The sequence below is a fragment of the Pezoporus occidentalis genome, unplaced genomic scaffold (assembly GCF_034315485.1).
Source record: "Pezoporus occidentalis ecotype Australia unplaced genomic scaffold, CSIRO_AGI_Poc_V1 ctg34, whole genome shotgun sequence".
In the NCBI taxonomy this organism is placed as follows: Eukaryota; Metazoa; Chordata; class Aves; order Psittaciformes; family Psittacidae; genus Pezoporus; species Pezoporus occidentalis.
This window is the reverse complement of record NW_026915376.1, coordinates 5,447,879-5,466,126: the sequence shown is the minus strand read 5'-3', so window position 1 is coordinate 5,466,126 and position 18,248 is coordinate 5,447,879. Positions and strand designations below refer to the sequence as shown.

At 38.8% G+C, this 18,248-nt stretch overlaps 1 protein-coding gene across 4 annotated transcripts in view; it reads left to right on the top strand.

The window, feature by feature from the left end:
* BTBD9 (BTB domain containing 9) overlaps positions 1–18,248 on the top strand; it is a 193,906-nt gene that overhangs the window by 127,359 nt on the left and 48,299 nt on the right. For 3 of the 4 annotated variants that reach the window (XM_062629663.1, XM_062629662.1, XM_062629665.1), the window contains one exon: positions 3,987–5,786. The exons of the other annotated variant lie outside the window; for it this stretch is intronic. In XM_062629663.1, the coding sequence (XP_062485647.1) occupies positions 3,987–4,191 (205 nt within the window). In that variant the 3' untranslated portion in view covers positions 4,192–5,786. Of the gene's footprint in view, positions 1–3,986; positions 5,787–18,248 lie in introns of those variants that run through there. 4 annotated transcript variants of the gene reach the window in all.

The following is an 18,248-nucleotide window of genomic DNA, read 5'->3' as shown; positions in this document are numbered from 1 at the left end:
GACCCCAAAAGCTGCTGCTTCTGCATGTATGCAGGCATCTCTCCATCCCATACATGTCGTTCACCACAAATCATTGTGTTTTCACACTTTACAATAAACTGTGGATAGCATTATTAAATTTGTAGTAATTAGAGGTTGTCAACTCTAGGAGTCACAATTTCTGGTCATATTCAGGATTATGGGGTTGCTGGTTCTTAAGCATTGGGAGAATTGTCAAATAGCATTGCTTATGTCCAATTTTAGAGCAATTATTGCAAACATATGCCCCACCAGATGTGAACATTAGTTCTTGGCAGACAGCTGGAAAGAAGCTGACCAGTCAGTTGAACTGAGAAAGCAGTTCTTTTTTTCCTAAGCACTGTCTCTTGCAGTGTACACTTCAGTCTTAATCAGTGAGTTCTTAAAATTACAGAATCAGAAGTTGCCTCCAGGGTTGTTGTAGATGCATGAAGAAGGCCTTTTCCATTACTGATTCATACAGAGTGTCTTGTTTGCTCTCATGCCAGTCTCTGTAAGTTCTAATCTCTATTAAAAAAGAATGAGGTGTAGTGTTTAAACTTAGCAAATCAGCCTATGGGAAACATTACCTCCAACTTTTGATTCACAAAGGTAGCCTTAAGCCCTGAAGAGTAATTGGCTTTTAAACACAATTCTAATTTTAAATTGGTTATTATTTTCAAGGAATATAATATCCTGTGTAGTTATTTATATGGAGCATTGCATAACTGTAGTGAAGATCAGTATGTGCAAACTGAGGTTACAGCTGTTCATATAGAGGCTCAGTGGAACTATAAACAGATGCTGCTGTTCTAGGTCTTTTGCTCTTTGTCTTTAAAATCTGTATGCAACACTTTTTTTTATTACTTCTCCTAAAGATTGTAGAGGAGGAACATGATCAGCATCTACCTATTACTGAATTACATTTTTGATTTGCATTAAACAGATACTCTGTAACATTTTGTCATAAATTTTCATTTTCCAAATCAGGTATCAAGATAGTTTTCATACTTCCAATATAACTAATAACAGTGTGGCCGAATTCTTGGTTTGTTCTGGAGTCTGTAGTCTCGGTAGTCTCTTCAGTAGGAACACAAGCAGTTTCCAGATTTACCTACCCGCGGCTGTCTGTATTTATTTTATGTCAAACCACTCTCATTTTAAGCAGTAGATGCTAATGGCAGCATATTTTCATCAAGGAGTTTTACTGTAACAGGTACAAAAATAGTCCCTATTTGTTTTACTAATATATACCTTTGAAACACAGTCTGTACTTTCCAAAGGGAAGAGCTGATTTTTTGGGATTGAAAAAAAATCCCATAAAATTTCTCTATTTTGTGACTCATTTCATCTTTTAAACTTACTGTTTCAGATGCCAGGTTTTCCAGGTTTTGAAAGACATGTTGTTCATGGATTTTGGTGGGGTTTGGTTGGGTTTTTTTTTAGTCTTTTTTTGTTTTGACCTGACTTCCAGACATCCTGCTTTTATAAAGAAAAGGATTATTTTTCCTTAGTCCTTGCCATCATTTATTTGTCAGAAAGGTCACCTAATACTTCGACTGTTTAAGTTTTATCTTGTTGCTCCTCTTCAGTATTACTGACCTGGAAAGGACACATAGTTGCTGATGTGAGAGCTTTATCTTACAAATTACTGCACCAATGTATATGTACTTGGCCTTCCTGCTTTATTTGTTAGACCTGTGTTAAGATCTCCATGAGAAGTATACCATGCTGTTGACCCCAGGATGATGCTGAACTGTCTTTTGAGAGAAACACATGCAGGATTGGTTGTTTTAGTCATATCATTCTGAAATAGGTAATTCTGATACTCAATTGTACTTCTGTGCTCTCTGCTTCTTTCACAAGCAGTACTCTGCTTATTGAAGTGGCAGTTACTGCAAACAGTGCTGTAAATTCACAGGCTTGTTAATGTACCAAATGTTGAGCATTAAGTATTAAAGAATCAGTAAAAAGGACAGTTACAATTTAAGAATTGGGAACTTCAGACTTTATAGACTAGTATTAGCTAAACTGCAGTCATATCCATACCGTATTTAAAAAAGCATTCATTAATTTGTAAATTGAAGTTTTGAATAAAAAACACTACTGCTGTTCAATACAACAGAAACATAGAATCATGTGACTTGGAGATCTGCATCCATCACGTTCATTAGGCTGTGCTGCCTTTAAAGGAAAGCAGTGTCTTACCGAGGTGGAACATGAGATAATACTGTTTTCTTCAGTATACAAGCAGCTGAAAAAATAGCTGTTACTTTAAAGCTGTTTACTTTACATCCCACTTTATATGGGAGTGGAATGCATATAAAAGGGGCTTCTGAAGAAGCGTAGCTGAATGCAAAAATTGGCTTCTCAAAAACTGTAAACAGATGGAGAGAATTCATGCCACTGTAGAAATTAGTTCAGCTTTAGAAAAAAACTCATCAGAAGAAAGGCAAAGAAAAACCATTTGTGCACATATGCCTATGTGTGGGTATGGGTGTAGATTTTTAATCTCTTCATACATGTATATATAAAGGCATAGCAATACATCTTTATTTGAGCATGTATTTATATAGAGAAATATAAATGTGCATTGCTATGTATCTGCATAAAAAATATAAAAACCTGCAAGAATTCTTACACTGAGAGGCACAAGATAATATAATGGGGTTAAAAAAAAGCAGTGGGTAAATATGGTTTTCTCTTCATTTCAAGTATGCTGCCAGAATTGGCATTAACTAGCTACCTTAACAGAAAAGACCCTGGGGCTATTGCAGATGTGTTGCTGCAGTCTGTTCAATGTGCACATGAGTGGGGGTGCTCAGAAAGAATAATAGGGTTTTCAGTTGTATTGCAGAAAGGATAGAAAATACAAAATTCTGTAGTCTTGTATGAATATGTAGTACACCTGTGTCTTGCTTATGGTATTTGATTTTTGCACACATTAATTTGAAAGGGTCTCGGAAAGGGCAGTTAAGATTAAAATACTGCCTTTGTGAGAACAGCTTTAAAGACATGATCTACTTGCAGGAAGAATAATAGAAAATGTCATAAAAGCATACAGAATTAAGTTAAAACAATATGTTTAAAATTCAGGATTTAATATTCATTAAGCTTTAGCTATAAAAGTGCTATGCATGAGAAAATAGCAGATTTTAAATTAGTATAAGAAAACATTTATTTGTTTAGTACATGACAAAGCTGTGCAATTCATAGCAACAAGAATTCACATGGAAAGAAGTTTTGTAGCAATTTTAAACAGTTCCTCCCCCTTCTCTCAGGCACTTCAAGAACAAGTAGACGCAAAAGTAAGTAAAGTAGAAAATAAAATTGGAAAAAATGCTTAAACATATGGTCCTTTTAAGACACGTTCACCTGCACAGGGGTCCCAGGTATTGTTTGAAAAATCAGAAAATGTTCACTGTTTGGAGTATTTAATCTGATGAAGCAGCAGCCTTCTTGGATGCTCTGAATGCTTTTCTACATACTCCAAGGTATGCCTGTAGAGCTACTGTTGCTGTTACAGCAGAGGGCAATCTTGAAATAGAATCATATTCGTAATGATTTAAATTTCATTTCTAGTGTGCATGAATATTCAGTCTGTTGAGGAAGTAATTAGATCATAAGATACGCTTAAGACAATATAATAGTTGTCATCTGATACTGTGTAGTAGATATTTATGCTACTTGGCAAAGAAAAAATTTACAAATATCTCTGTATGCTTTGTAACCATCTCTCTGAATTTTGGTGCCATATGTAAAGGTTGGTATTATTTGAAAGCTTTCTCTTACTCCATTTATATCTCTGTTAGTATGTTTATGGCCCATGGATAGTTGGTTTTGACTGCATGGTGAAACATTCTAATTTGACTAAGTACTTTGGCACTGATCTGGCCTGCATACTTCCATATATACTTTGTCTTACTTTGATCATGCTTTTCCGAGCCTTTAATTGTTTTGCCTTATCTTCATTTCTTTGTTCTCTCCAGGTGTTTCACTGTGTGCATTTTGAGTGCCCAGCACAAAACAGTACCCACAAGGATGAGAGTAGTAAGGAAGTGGCAACAACAGAAGTGGGGACTGGTGGACAGCAGCTTGTTTCTCGCCCTGTTCGAGCTGCAAGCACTAGTTCCCTGCATTCTCCTCCTGGATCCACCTCGCGTTCACATACTCACCAACCATAAAGGAGATTGAAAGGCGGTTTTAGCACCCCTGCTGATGTTGCATAGAATGATACTTGGAACCTTCTTGTGCTGGCACCTTTTCTTTCTTTTCTCTCTTTGAACAAAGGGGACCATGTCTGAAAGCTGGAAACGCTGAAATGGAAAAGGCTTTTCCCAAGGACATGAAGAGTCGGCTTCACTCTCCTCAATTTGTTCAAATCAGGCTGGTCTCCGAGGGGGGAGAAAATAGGTCTTCAATCTTCATCAAGTATCCCATTAACACCCTACCTCTCTAATCTAACCAAGGCAAGGAGCACAGAAGAAAAAAAAAAGGCAGAGCTACAGTGGAAATCTAAAATGACTCAAGCAGAATGAAAGGTATATGAAATAAGTATTTGTTCCCTGAAGGCTCCCATTAGCAAAGAGAATGTTTTGGAATACATCAGTCCAGAACATATGTTATTTTTAAAAGTTACTCTTTATTCACATCCTTTGTAACTAGTAATCTGTTTTCTAAGTTGTTTTGACTCTGTATTCCACTATGTCTCTTATTTTTAGCTGTAGCAAATGATGGGCTGTAGATTGAGGAAGTATCAAACATGTTTACCTGCTGAGGTGAAAATTCCTTCATTCATCAGTGGGATGACAAGAAAAGCCTTCATGATATCAACAAACTAATTAATGAATGCTATATTAGTCTTGACCTTAGTTGACTTTTCAAAGTACAAAATTGTCATTTATTACACTCAAAAAGGAAATTCCTAATTCAAGCACCCACCTTGAAGAAAAATGTATTTTCTGTTCCTGAAGATGATTAGTTAAATTTTACCTGTATTTCTAAGAAAACTTGCAACAGATCATCAAAAATGGTTTAGAAAAGCAGAACTGCAGCTGGTCACTGACAAGCAGTTGTTCGAACATACAGATCCTTTTTTTTTTCTAAGTAAAAAATGTTGTACAATCTGAAGCTGAAAATTCAAAGGCCGTATGTGCATAAACCTTTCACATAATCTTCATAAAATATGATGCTTTACACAGCATTGTAAAAGATCTGGATTTTACTTTGCAATCACAGAATTTGTTATCCGTGTCTGTCTGGATGACATTGCCTGCTACTTTGCTTATTCTAAGCCTTTCCACATTGATGATGACGCAGTCTCTTAGTCTCCAGATCCACGTGGCTTTTCAGAAGAGCTCCATTCTAATCTTTCACTATGGGTTAAAGCGATTTTGTATTAAGACAAATGCTGATATAATCGGCTAAATTGATTAGGGGGGTTGTTGCTCCTCACAAAGCATATTATATCAGACATGTCAGCCGTCCAGTTTTATGAACTTGGAATTTCTTGTGGTGACAAATAGCCTTGTCAGAAGAAAACAAAGCTAGTGTAGGATAAATATGGTTTTCCTTTGCATAACCATAGTGATAAAGTGAGTTATATCAACATAGGAAATAGTATGTTAATTTATCACACTATTTAATTTGAAAGCATTTCCCTGTTGGATACTGGTTGTGCAAAACCAGAAAGAAATATAACAAGTGGTAGCAATGAATCAGTAGAAGCTTCAGAGGAGAAAAGCTTCCTTTTTCATGATTCAAATAAAATCGATTAGACTTTATCAGTAGTAATATACTATTTCTCATTGCCAAATCGCAGTTGAGTTCTAACATTTGCATGCCGTCCCCTCCCCATTGCTATCTTCTGACTTGTGAATGTCTGCTCGTGAAGATGCATGCCCATTGCATTACAGATAGCTTAGAATATTTGCCACAGCTGCCTCAGGCACTCTGGAGTTCTGAGGCAGGATACTGCTCGTGCCAGCTAGCACCTAGTCTAGGGTGCTGATTACCTTATGGCTTCACAGCCTGTAGAGCATGAAATAATTGAGACCAGTTACAGGGGACACCACTCTTGTTTAGGTGTAGGTAAAAAAAAAAAAATTTTTTTTTTTTTTTTTTTTACTTCCTTAGAAAAGCTTTCTGGCTTTACTTTTCAATTCTGGTTGTAATCCATGCTAAAAGTACTACGAAGCATGGAGCATGTCTTGTCGTTGGTAGATAAGGTCTTCCATGTCAGTGGTGGTATTTCTTTGCAGTTTGAGCAAAGGGCGTAACTTCCTAGCTCTGAGTCTTTAGTAGTCACCATTATAGAGCATTTAAAAAAATAAATAAGATTTTAATAAGTTAGTGCCAGCTGTTCTGAGTCCAGGCTTTTGGACAAAGAACAGGATTTTCAGCTTGTAATCTTTTTGCAGAGTTAATTTTTATGATAAAAATAAGTCTTGTAGACTGTAACCTACTGCACGTCTTTTTGATGTTGTCGTATGACTCACTGTTGAACTGAAATGTCTGTTTATTTCCCATAATGTTCACCTTCTGCTTAGAATCTGAGTGAACAGATCTGAGCAATTCCCAAAGCAAAAGCTGTCAAGTACTACAGACCTTCCAGTCCCCACAAAGTCAGTCACAGCTTAAAAACTTTGCATTGTCCCTTCATACAGGTGAATATAATTTTTTAGTATTAGTCTGATTCTCAGTCACACATGGCCTTTCTTAATGTCTTTATTTTCTTCTGTTCTTCTCAGAATCTGTAACTGGGGTGAGTCCAATGTGATCATAGAGCGCCCAGGCATTTAAGACGAACTTCATATTTTCTAGTGGGAATCCCTTACCTTTTTATTCAGAGAAATGATGTTGAAATGTTTAAGGGACCTGAACTGTGCTTGGTCTTCTATCACTATCTTCCAGCAAACACCCCTAATATCTGTATTGCCTAATACAGGTCTCTCAAACATTGTGTCAGCAGCATATTACTAGTGGCAAAGGAAGATACCACACCGAACTAATTAGTGGTTTGATGTGAATGTTCTCATTCTTTCTAATTATTGTCTGTATTTACTGACTCCTGATTTCATATGTGGTTCTTGTATATTCCTCTGAAATATTTCTTGTTTTTTTCTTCTGTGGAAGTTGTGCTGTTACAGCGTAATATCAGAGTTTATCAGAGTGATGAAATACTATAATTATTCAGAACTGTTATCACTCATGTTTTATTTCAACAGGTGTAGAGCAGAACTGACCAGGTATTCATTGGTTTCTAGTCAGAAACGATAAAGTACACTTGCTGCTAGATTTCTGCATAATGGAACTAACTATATTGTCACTACTGAGCCATTATTTCTATTTAATACTTTAGTATCTTTAATTCCCCTGGACTCGTTTTCTCAGTTTTTCTTCCATAGGTTGAATTCAGACAGGCTCAACTCATGGAGCTCAGTAAAGCTCTTTTTAAAGTATCTTTATTTAATTAATTTATTCCAAGTGCATTTAAAAGATTTTTATTCATGGAAATGTACAGCCAAACGTATCTGGGAAAATTAATTTCTGAAATGAGCAAAAATTGTGCAGCCACTGCCAATCAGCTCTAGACCAAATTCAAATGGCATGTTAAATGGAGGTACAATGAGAGAAGTTAATCCATGTCTAATGTAAAAGGCAATGCAGAGGAGGAATCACGCGTTTTGTTAGAGAATGAACCGTTCTTTGTTGCCATTCTCTTCTTTCAGAGCTCAATTTCTTTTTTTTCCTCATGAAAATCAGTTTTTCTTGTTTATTATGACAAGCTCAGTGCTTCACAGTATTGCTGAAAAATTCAAATGAATTTAATGCATCTTCAGCTTTACTAGTGATAACATTAAATCAGAGAGTTTTCAGTTTAGTATCTGATTTGATGAGCTGGTTTCCATGAAAGAAAGTGAGAGATGTCCATAATTGTCCCACTCTAAGTAAATTAGGTTTCTCAACCAAATGCATGCGAGCATCTACTCATTATTCAGTGATGTATTGAGCATTTAGAAGAATCAGTATGAAAATTAGAAGACAAAGTTAATGCCGTTCTTGTCTGCTTGTTTTGTGTTAGTGGTTCTGGTTATACAGTGATGCCCACTCGGAGACAGTCAATAAGGAATTAGAACTTAGATGTGATTTCACAGAAAGTAGACCTTGCATTTCTCTATGAAATTATTAATTGGCTTAGATTTTGATAGGTGTGTAAATACACTGTCAAATGGACAAGTGAATGCATTGGTAATTTTACTGTTTGTAGTCAGCAAATAATCAGAGCCAGAAAGAGTTAATGTGTTCAAGAGTAAACATTTTATGCCAGAGGACTAAACCATGCTTCAGAAATAATAATTTCTAGATCCCAGAGGATGCTTGAGGCATGGTTCCCATTTCAGTTAATGCTGTATTTAAGTTAGAATCCTTAGTTCTTTTTGAATTGATTGTCGTTGTCAGTTGAACTAGCAAAATGAGACATATATATATATATGTGTGTATAAGCTCCACAAAGCTTTACTCAGGATTCAGAAAAAAGTCCTGTGTCAACTTTTAGGTGTGCGTAAATGTTCATATATATATACATATGTTAAATTAAGCTAGTAGCTAATTATTTAGCTTGAATTTAGAATAGCTTCTAAGGCTCCAAAACTGAAAAAAAAAGAAAAAATTCCATGCAGGCAGGTGTGCAGTGCTGCTGTTGTGGAATGCTGACTGTATTTGATGTTTGCTTAAAAAATGCAGATGTCTAAACAAGGTATGAGTGAGCAGGTCCAAAGCTGGGTTTTGCCCAGTTGTTATTTGACTATAGAGAGGTGTATAAAATAGAGCAAGTTAACTGCTCATCTCAAAGAGATGCAGTCCAGAGAACACGCCTGTATTCCTCCTAGCTACCTTGTATGCTATGGCTTGCAGTGCTTGCGAAGTGAGCCTTCATAGGATTTTTGTTAACTGCTGAAAAAACCTGCAGACTTTCTGTTGGCCCTTCACAAGTTTTCATTGCAAAGCTTTGGCTGAAGTAATGTCAAAGTCCCACCCATATTCCATGATGGGATCTGGGTCTGTGTTTAATTTTGGAAATGTTTACTAGAAAAATAGTTTTAAAGTCACCCTGCAACTTTTCTTAAATAAAGCAAGCCCAAATTAAAAAGAGCAGTCTAATACGAGGAAACCGCAGGTATTTAGCAACAGAGTGACTTCCAGTGCAACTACATACGAGCTTTATAATACTGTGTTTAGTTGCTACGATGTGTACAAATGGTGAAAGTGAGGAATCAGCTCTGCACACGCTTGGCATCAGACATTATTACCCAGCCAGACATCAGAGCATTACTTCTTTTCCTTTTCCTTCCAGCCTAATAGAAGAGTTCAGCTCAGTGTTCTGAAAAAACCCTGTAATTGATTCTTTACCCAAACGTCATGGAAGTTCAGATCACTTTGGCTAAAATCTGAATGAGTGGCAGCTTCACCCTACAAAGGTCTAAATATGCCTCTCCAATGCCTCCAGCTACTTTAGGTCCTGTACTGTTGTAGAGGAGGAGAGCTGCACTGTTGGTAGAACGTAAATACTTTTCCGTGTTAGAACTTTTGCTCACTTATTTCGTATTTTTCATCTTGGCACATTTCTTCTATTGATGCAGATACTCATCCTGTAGTTAAAAGAAAGTAACCTAGTTTCTCATGATTTTCAGAATTACCCAGTGACTCCTGAAAACTGGCAGATATACATCAACCACCTCAGTCTATATTAAGTAGTCTGAGGAATTTACAAAACTGACCTGTATGGTCTTTTACAGCAAATACCTATGTGTCCAAAAAATACCAGGTGACTCCTATAATACCAAGTAAGTTGGGCAGTATTACTGTTAACAGATGGAAGTTTGTGCATCTAAAACTGTGTGCCACGTAATCCAAGTGAATAGTTACCACAGCTTCTTTCTGTAGAGGAAGCAGGGAGCTTGCACACCTGCCAGAAACACACAGGAAATCACTTTTGGTCTATATCACTTTGCCACATCTGTTGTCTCTGTACTCCTGAGCTATAGTTACTAGGTGATCTATGGTTAATACCTATAATGTGATAAATGCGTTTAACAGTAGACGTTAAGTCACTAGATAAAAATTTTAGATTGTGCTTTTGGAGCATGGTCAGGCCACAGAACTGGGGTTTTGGCATCTTCTGTAGCTGTCTGTTAGGGGGTTTAAGTCATTTTCAGCTGCTAAGATATAGTAGAATTCTTCACAGCAATTTCTCATAGAGATTTGTCATGCTGAGAAACAGCTTTTTAAACAATCAAGTTGGGCTTATTGCTGGAGAATAGGGGCAGATTTCTGCTTTCTGCAGGTCAGGATCCTCTTTTGGTCATTCTGTAAGTTTGTTTATGCCAGTTTTAATAACAAGGGCATTGGTGTTGCATGGTTTGGATCTATTTCAGGAATTGCGTCACTGATTTTGAGAGGCAAATACTTTGAGTGAATGCTTTTATGCAATAATATAATGTTTATGGAGTTTAAATGATTAGATTAGAAACATATCACAGGAAGAGCTGGAGTTGCAAGGAATCATTTGGGTGAAAGACTCTATGTGTGCACAGTGTATGTGTTACCTACCTCTGTTTGCAGAGGTGTATTTCTACATGTCCTTTTTTCTTTTAATGTAGGAAATTTTGTTAAGGAATCTATCGCTCATCTGAATGGGCAGCGCTAAACAAAAGGGGAGGGGAGAGAAGTAGGGAGCAAGGCTTTACTGGTTTTTATAGGAAGAGAAACACAAAGAAATGATTCTTGGGGTCTGAGCTAGTTCTGTTTGTCTCCAGTCTTCACAGCTCCTCGGTTTTGCTGCATGCTTCCTCCAATCTTCTTGTTATTTCCTTTCTTTTCCTCTCTACCCAGCATCATAGCACTGTTGCTGTGGTGTTCCCTGGAACTTTCCTCCAATTTATAATTTATTAATGATTTGGGTTTAGTTTATTTTTACCTCTGTCAAATGCTGAATAAAATATCCTCAGCCCCATTCATTCACATCAGACTTTAAAGGCAACAACCACTAGACTGTCAAGTGCTGGTGAGCAAAATTTAAATTTGGCTGTCTGTGGATATGGGAAATAGTAGCCCTTCTGGAGCTTGTGCTCTCTTTGCAGTCTGTTTGTTATCCTGGAGAGAAAAATCAGAGGTTTTAAGTAGTAGGTAGGCTTTGTGCAGGCTTACCTAAGTTAAGTCCAAACATAAATTCAGCACCCATGTCCATTAACCTTCTCCAGTATCTTGTAAATTTTTCTTTCCTTTCTGCTTTGCTCAATTTCGTTATTATCATTGGGTTTGTTCCAAAGTGAATGTTACTGTTACTTCATGAAGTTACATGTTACTACAGAGGTCATAAATTAAATAGAAGGAGCCAGGCTAAAAGTTCAGCATTTAATGAACTTTTTCATTCATTTATCTCAGTGCTCCCCTTTCTTGACGAACAGTAGTTTAAAACTATACAGTTGCATTCCCCTTCTGTGTAGCAATTGTTATTGCACCTCAAAAGTTTTGTGCATTACATCCCTTTCCTTCTTTCTCTATTTCCTAAGCGTAGAGTGGTTCTAAACTACCTCAGACCTTGTTGTGAACAGGTACGAGTTTCAGCTAAAGTTTTCAGACTATCGCAGTCTTTGAATGTTGTTTAGGTGCATGTGTATGTACCGAAATCAACCTGCCAAACCCTGACTGCATTTTCAGGAATACCATCTCAGGTGTGTAACTGGGATGAAATCACAGCTGTGCCCATTCAGGCTCATACTGATATCTCTTTCAAGAAAACCTTTTCAGGAGCACAACTTCTGATATGGGAAGTGCTTTAGCTTTCTGGTCTCAGCTCCTTGAAGGAACATGATACTGCCTGCACTGGACTACTTTCACTTCTCTTTTGCCATGACAGCCCTCATAAAAATGGCATCGTCAGAACTCTGTTCCTGGCTGTTAGCAGGAGCTGAGCTATTGTACTGGACTGTGCTCATCATAGGAGAATAAACCCCACGTGGCATGTTCTGATGACCTTGGTAACATTTTATTCCACAATGGATACACATTGCCAACCATTTGGGCTAATTAGATTTCAAGTAAAATGATGGTTGCAGGTTGTGCCGCAGTGATCTGATCAGTAACTTTGGGAATTGTCTGGTTTTGTAAGTTACCCATTGAACAACCCGGCAAACCTTGTTAGTACCTATTTGCTTTTCACCAGCAGACATGCACATCATCAAATGAGTATTTTGTAACGTAGAGTTTTCTAATGAGCATCTAAAAAAAGAAGCGTCACGATTATAACCTTAGTAACAATGTGTGCATGTGTAATAAAAGTTATAGAATTATTAAACAACTATATTCTATGCATGCTCTAATATTGTATTAACAGCTGATAAGCAGAGGGTTCTGGAAAGCAAGGAAGGCTGGCTCTGGATTTGTTTTTTAAGGGTTTCAAAGAGCAGCAAAACTCACCAGAGCAGATGCAGGACCAGACAATGCTCAAAGCAAATCATAAAGTGAAACTGTTGTGCTTTGTATTTATTTCTTGGGGGACTTTTCTTTAAAGTATTTAACTTCATAGGAAAATATAGAATATATTTAAAATAGTGACAATTAGAAGTGCACCTTTTCACGAATGAGAGGGGTGTGATTTGAGAAATAAAGTGATCCTTTGTGTCTAACTGTTTGTCTGTAGTTCTGTTAAAATAATGGTAGAGCCTATCTGGTGCTGCTCATATACTGCATGTGCAAATAGAAGAGTTTTGGCAAAACTGGAGTGTTTTTTCCAGCATGGTGAGGAAATGAATATCATTGTCAATGATATATTAATTCATAATTCTGTGGTTTTAATGTCAACATAGAAAACAGTGGTGATTTTCACAGTGACTTTCAGGCTAGTTTGCATCCATGAAGCAATGCAAATGTGGAGAACCAACAGCTGCCAGAGGCTGCGACCATCATGTGCCACTGTGCTCTCTGGAAGAGGTGTGTGAATGAGTATTTCACTTTATTTCACTAAAAAGGGGGAAATATTTTGAGACTTGGTAATCTATTTTTAAACAAACAAACAAAAAAAGATTTATTTTTCAGAGGTGTGTAGCACTTCATTTCCATTGGACTGCCATGAAAGGTGGGAGCACTGAGGGCTTGATTTGTCAATATTAGGTGTTTATCAGCCTCTCATATTGAGCAGCATTTCTGTAAGCCCTGCCTGGATTTCAGAACTTCATGCCCTAAAGCAGTGACTGTTCTCCAGTAACGATACATTCCTCTATTGTGTAATCTTTTAAGCAGAGGTAGGTATGTCATGCTGTTCCTTTCATGTATGTATATAACCTTTGTTACCTAGAAACTTGAGAGGTCAAAACTCAAAAGATGGAAGTCGATACCAGGTTGTAAGATAAAGCTGAGGTACCACAGGAAACCATACAATGCCATAATATAATTAAATATAATGTTAGACATAATTTCTTTTTTTTGTGTTGATTAGCCCTACATTAGTTAATAAATTTGGCAGTTATTAATAGATTTTGAGAGTAAAATGGAATTTTAAAGTGTTGGATCCTGGTGTTCAGTTAAAAAAAAATGGGTATGTGGATTTTGGAGCACAAGCTGCCACTCACCTCAGTTAGTAAATTGTGACACTTGAAAGGTGTGGGAATACTGATGCGAGGAAGCCTCACTCTGGAAATATTGTTTGCCTAATAGAGTACAGACTGAATGTAAGCCAGAAAATTGTATGATCCAGACACTGAGAAGTAGCACAAGCTGAAGCCATCTGCATTCCCAGGCCATGCATCCAAGTTAAAAAAGAGGTAAATGCTTTTTGCTTGATCTGGATGGATAGGGGCCTCCTGAGGGTTTGGGGGATTTTCCATTGCAGCCCTCAGGCAGAATTTTGATTGTGTTTAAGATAATGCAATTCATAGCAAGTGTTGGGTGTCTTTTACTAGAAGAAAAAATACACTTAAAAGCACAGCAAGGAGAAAAAACAAGTTGGATGAGAGCAAAGCTAAGAAGAAACACTCTTTCTCCTTGCTGTGGTAAGATTCCAGTTTATCTTTGTGCGTAGGCTTGTAAAATCACCAGTAACAGGCAGGGATCATGGAGGGAGTGCAGACTGAAGTGGAAATACAGCTTCCTCTCCAAACAGTAGCAGAGTACAGAGTCAGTTTGAATGGTACAGCCTGAGGATTTATTTCAAAGTAATTTCTAATCCTAAGTGATGGACTCACTTGTTAAGGAGCAGTGCCAATTGAAGCTTAAACACTGTGACACATTGTTTGAGGTGGAAAGGCCAGATATAGATCAAATCGCAGTCATTTTACGTTCACTATATGGAGCAAAATACACATAAACAAGACATTTTTGTTACTTACACATTTTGTAATTTACCCTCTAATAACTGCTGCTTAAATATTCTTGTAGGCTGCACTAAGCAAATTAACTCTGGAAAGTAGGCAGTGGTTGCCTTGTAGCTTAAGGCAAAAAAGAACTAATTATGTAAGACCTTATTTGAGTCTCTGTATTTTTGTGCTTTGCCATTATCTTTCCCTTTTCCTCCACAATAATATGCCAACCTTCTGTAGCTGGAAAAGTGGGGGGTTTCTCTCAAACTCATGAGGACTACTAAGGTGTATAGAAAAAAATATATCCCATTTAATAAGAGTGGATGCACCACAAAAATATCCCTTAATGCAGCTGAGTCATTAGGTAGTTGCATGTGCCTGGTCTATGCAGTGACCACTGTAGTCCCACTTGAAGAGGGACACCTTGTTGTCTGCTTTTTAAGATGTTGAATATTGATGTTTAAATTGTTACGCTTTTTTCTTGAAGACTGCAGGACTTTGGGAGAAACTGAAATACTCACAGATCTTTGCTCCCCTCAGCAGCAAACTGACTGCTGCACAGGCTCCCTACTGGCTTGCAGAGAGCATGCAGGCTGGTTGTTACTGATGTGTCAGTGGAAATGCTCCCTTCTGTAGCTCTGTTTGATCAGACATATCCCTGTGCTTTTTGAATGTGAAGTTTCGCAGCACATGTATGAGGGAGAGAGTAGTATTGCTTAGCACTGAAATACCACCACCTCTGTGTTAAAATCAAATTGGCAAAAGAAGGTAATGTTAGAATACAAAAAGTATATTTTGGTTCCTATTTGAACAGTTATTTCTGTATGAGAGGACATTCTGCATCCTATGACAGCTCAGTCTCTTGGAGCCTTCGCTGAGTAACAGTCTCCATGTTCCTTTATCCTGTCTGATGGTAGCCCATAGCAGAGTGAGATTCTGTGAAGAACCTTATCAAAAGCTTCTTGGAAACCTAAGTATAATATACAAACTAGATGATTGGCATCCTTGTGCTCACTGACTTTTTCAAGGGCCCAAGTGTATTTGTGAGGTAATTATTTCCTTTACAAAGCCATCCTGAGTTTTCCTGTCATTTGTTTCTGGAGGAATAAACAGATGACCCATGCCTTTGTGCACCGTGGAATAGCTTTTACATTTTCAGATCTGTCAGGTCATACACTTTTACCTGCAACTTGCTTGTCCCCACTTTCATTCATAGTCTTTCATGATTGCTTACAGTCTGGTGCTTAGAAGACTGGAGGTGCTGCTTGGGGCCTGCATGTGCTGTATGCAGGTAGTCCACATGCCCCAGCCAGGGAAGCGTAGCTGTGGAATAGCCAAGGGGTTTACTCATCCTCACGGAGAGGTAACTGCTCTCCAGAGCATCCATCTTCCCTGTCTTCCCTTAGCTACTGCCTTGCGCCTTTGTTATTCTCCAATTGCACGCCTTAACTGCCGCCTTTGCCTGTAAGTCATGCATACTTGCACATATTTCTGCATAGCTGATGTATACAAATGGGTACAAGCGAATCAGCTGTGTTCAAGCACATGCTTTGCTAATGAAAGATCCCTAATTTGATTCAGAGAATTTGTGAGCTTCAAAAATGTGGGATGTTGTACTCTTAGAAAGCTTTGCTGCAGATTCCAGGACTGCTGCTTTAAACCATATAAAAATCAAAATTGTTCTAGCAACAATGACTCCTAATTGCTCTTGCTTTGGAGACTGCATGAGACCACCTCTGTGCTCTGTTCAGATGTATTTATTTTTGATGAATAGCCATTTTTCAGCCTGATTTCATGGTTTCATTAGGCACAACGTGTATGAAGAGATCACACACAAGCAAATATACTTGATATCAATGCGGGGCATGATAAGAATATTAGAAATTTGCTTAAGGCACACCTGAGGCTTCCTGGTGCAGTTCTGTAAGTCTGTTCTGTTTAACAAGGCAATTCACTATTGAACCTTCATTGCAATGTCTTCAACTCACACCATTCAAAAGGTCTTGCTTTTTAACAAGACTAAAGAAACAAACATTTAAGATGTGTATTTTAAGAAATGAGAATCTGGTTCAAATAGATCTATTTTTGAAAGGTGTTCTCTTTGTGCTACATGCTCTGTATTCTCATAGAATCATAGAATAGTTAGGGTTGGAAAGGACCTTAAGATCATCAAGTTCCAACCCCCCTGCCATGGGCAGGGACACCTCACAATAAACCATCTCACCTAAGGATCTGTCCAACCTGGTCTTGAACACTGCCAGGGATGGAGCATTCACAACCTCCCTGGGCAACCCATTCCAGTGCCTCACCACCCTAACAGGAAAGAATTTCTTCCTTATATCCAATCTAAACTTCCCCTGTTTAAGTTTTAACCCGTTACCCCTTGTCCTATCACTACAGTCCCTAATGAAGAGTCCCTCCCCAGCATCTCTATAGGCCCCCTTCAGATACTGGAAGGCTGCTATGAGGTCTCCATGCAGCCTTCTCTTCTACAGGCTGAACGCCCAAACTTTCTCAGCCTGTCTTCATATGGGAGGTGCTCCAGTCCCCTGATCATCCTTGTGGCCCTTCTCTGGACTTGTTCCAACAGCTCCATGTCCTTTTTATGTTGAGGACAGCAGAACTGCACACAATACTCCAGGTGAGGTCTCATGAGATCAGAGTAGAGGGGCAAGATCACCTCCTTCGACCTGCTGGTCACGCTCCTTTTGATGCAGCCCAGGACACAGTTGGCTTTCTGGGCTGCGAGCACACACTGAAGCTGGCTCATGTTCATTTTCTCATTGACCAACACCCCCAAGTCCTTCTCCGCAGGGCTGCTCTGAATCTCTTCTCTGCCCAACCTGTAGCTCTGCCTGGGATTGCTCCGACCCAGCTGTAGGACCTTGCACTTGGCATGGTTAAACTTCATGAGGCTGGCATCAGCCCACCTCACAAGCGTGTCAAGGTCCCTCTGGATGGCATTCCTTCCCTCCAGGGTATCAACCACACAGCTTGGTGTCATCGGCAAACTTGCTGAGGGCGCACTCAATCCCACTGTCCATGTCAGCGACAAAGATGTTGAACAAAACCGGTCCCAACACCGATCCCTGAGGGACACCACTCGTTACTGGTCTCCAGCCGGACATTGAGCCATTGACCACAACTCTTTGTGTGCAGCCATCCAGCCAGTTCTTTATCCACCGAGTGGTCCATCCATCAAATTGATGTCTCTCCAATTTAGAGACAAGGATGTTGTGTGGGAGTGTTGAACGCTTTACACAAGTCCAGGTAGATGACATCAACTGCTCTACCCCTGTCCATCAGTTCTGTAGCCCCATCATAGAAGGCCACCAAATTGGTCAGGCAGGATTTCCCCTTAGTGAAGCCATGCTAGCTGTCACCAAGCACCTTGTTGTTTTTCATGTGCCTTAGCATGCCTTCCAGGAGAATATGCTCCAAGATTTTGCCAGGCACAGAGGTGAGACTGACTGCTCTGTAATTCCCCGGGTCATCCATTTTCCCCTTCTTGAAAATGGGGGTTATATTTCCCTTTTTCCAGTCGTTGGGAACTTCACCTGACTCAATGATTTTTTAAATATGATGGACAGTGGCTTAGTAACTTCATTCGCCAGCTCCTTCAGGACCCGCGGACGGATTTCATCAGGTCCCATGGATTTGTGCACGTTCAGGTTCTTAAGATGTTCTCAAACCGGATCCTCTCCTACAGTGGGCCCAAGGTCTTCATTCTCACAGTCCCTGTGTCTGCCTTCCAAGTCTTGGGTGGAGCAGTCAGAGCCTTTGCCAGTGAAGACCAAGGCAAAGAAGTCATTCAGAACCTCAGCCTTCTCCAAATTCAGGGTAGCCAGTTCTCCTGGTAGCTTCTGGAGGTGGCCTATGTTGTCCCTAGTCTGT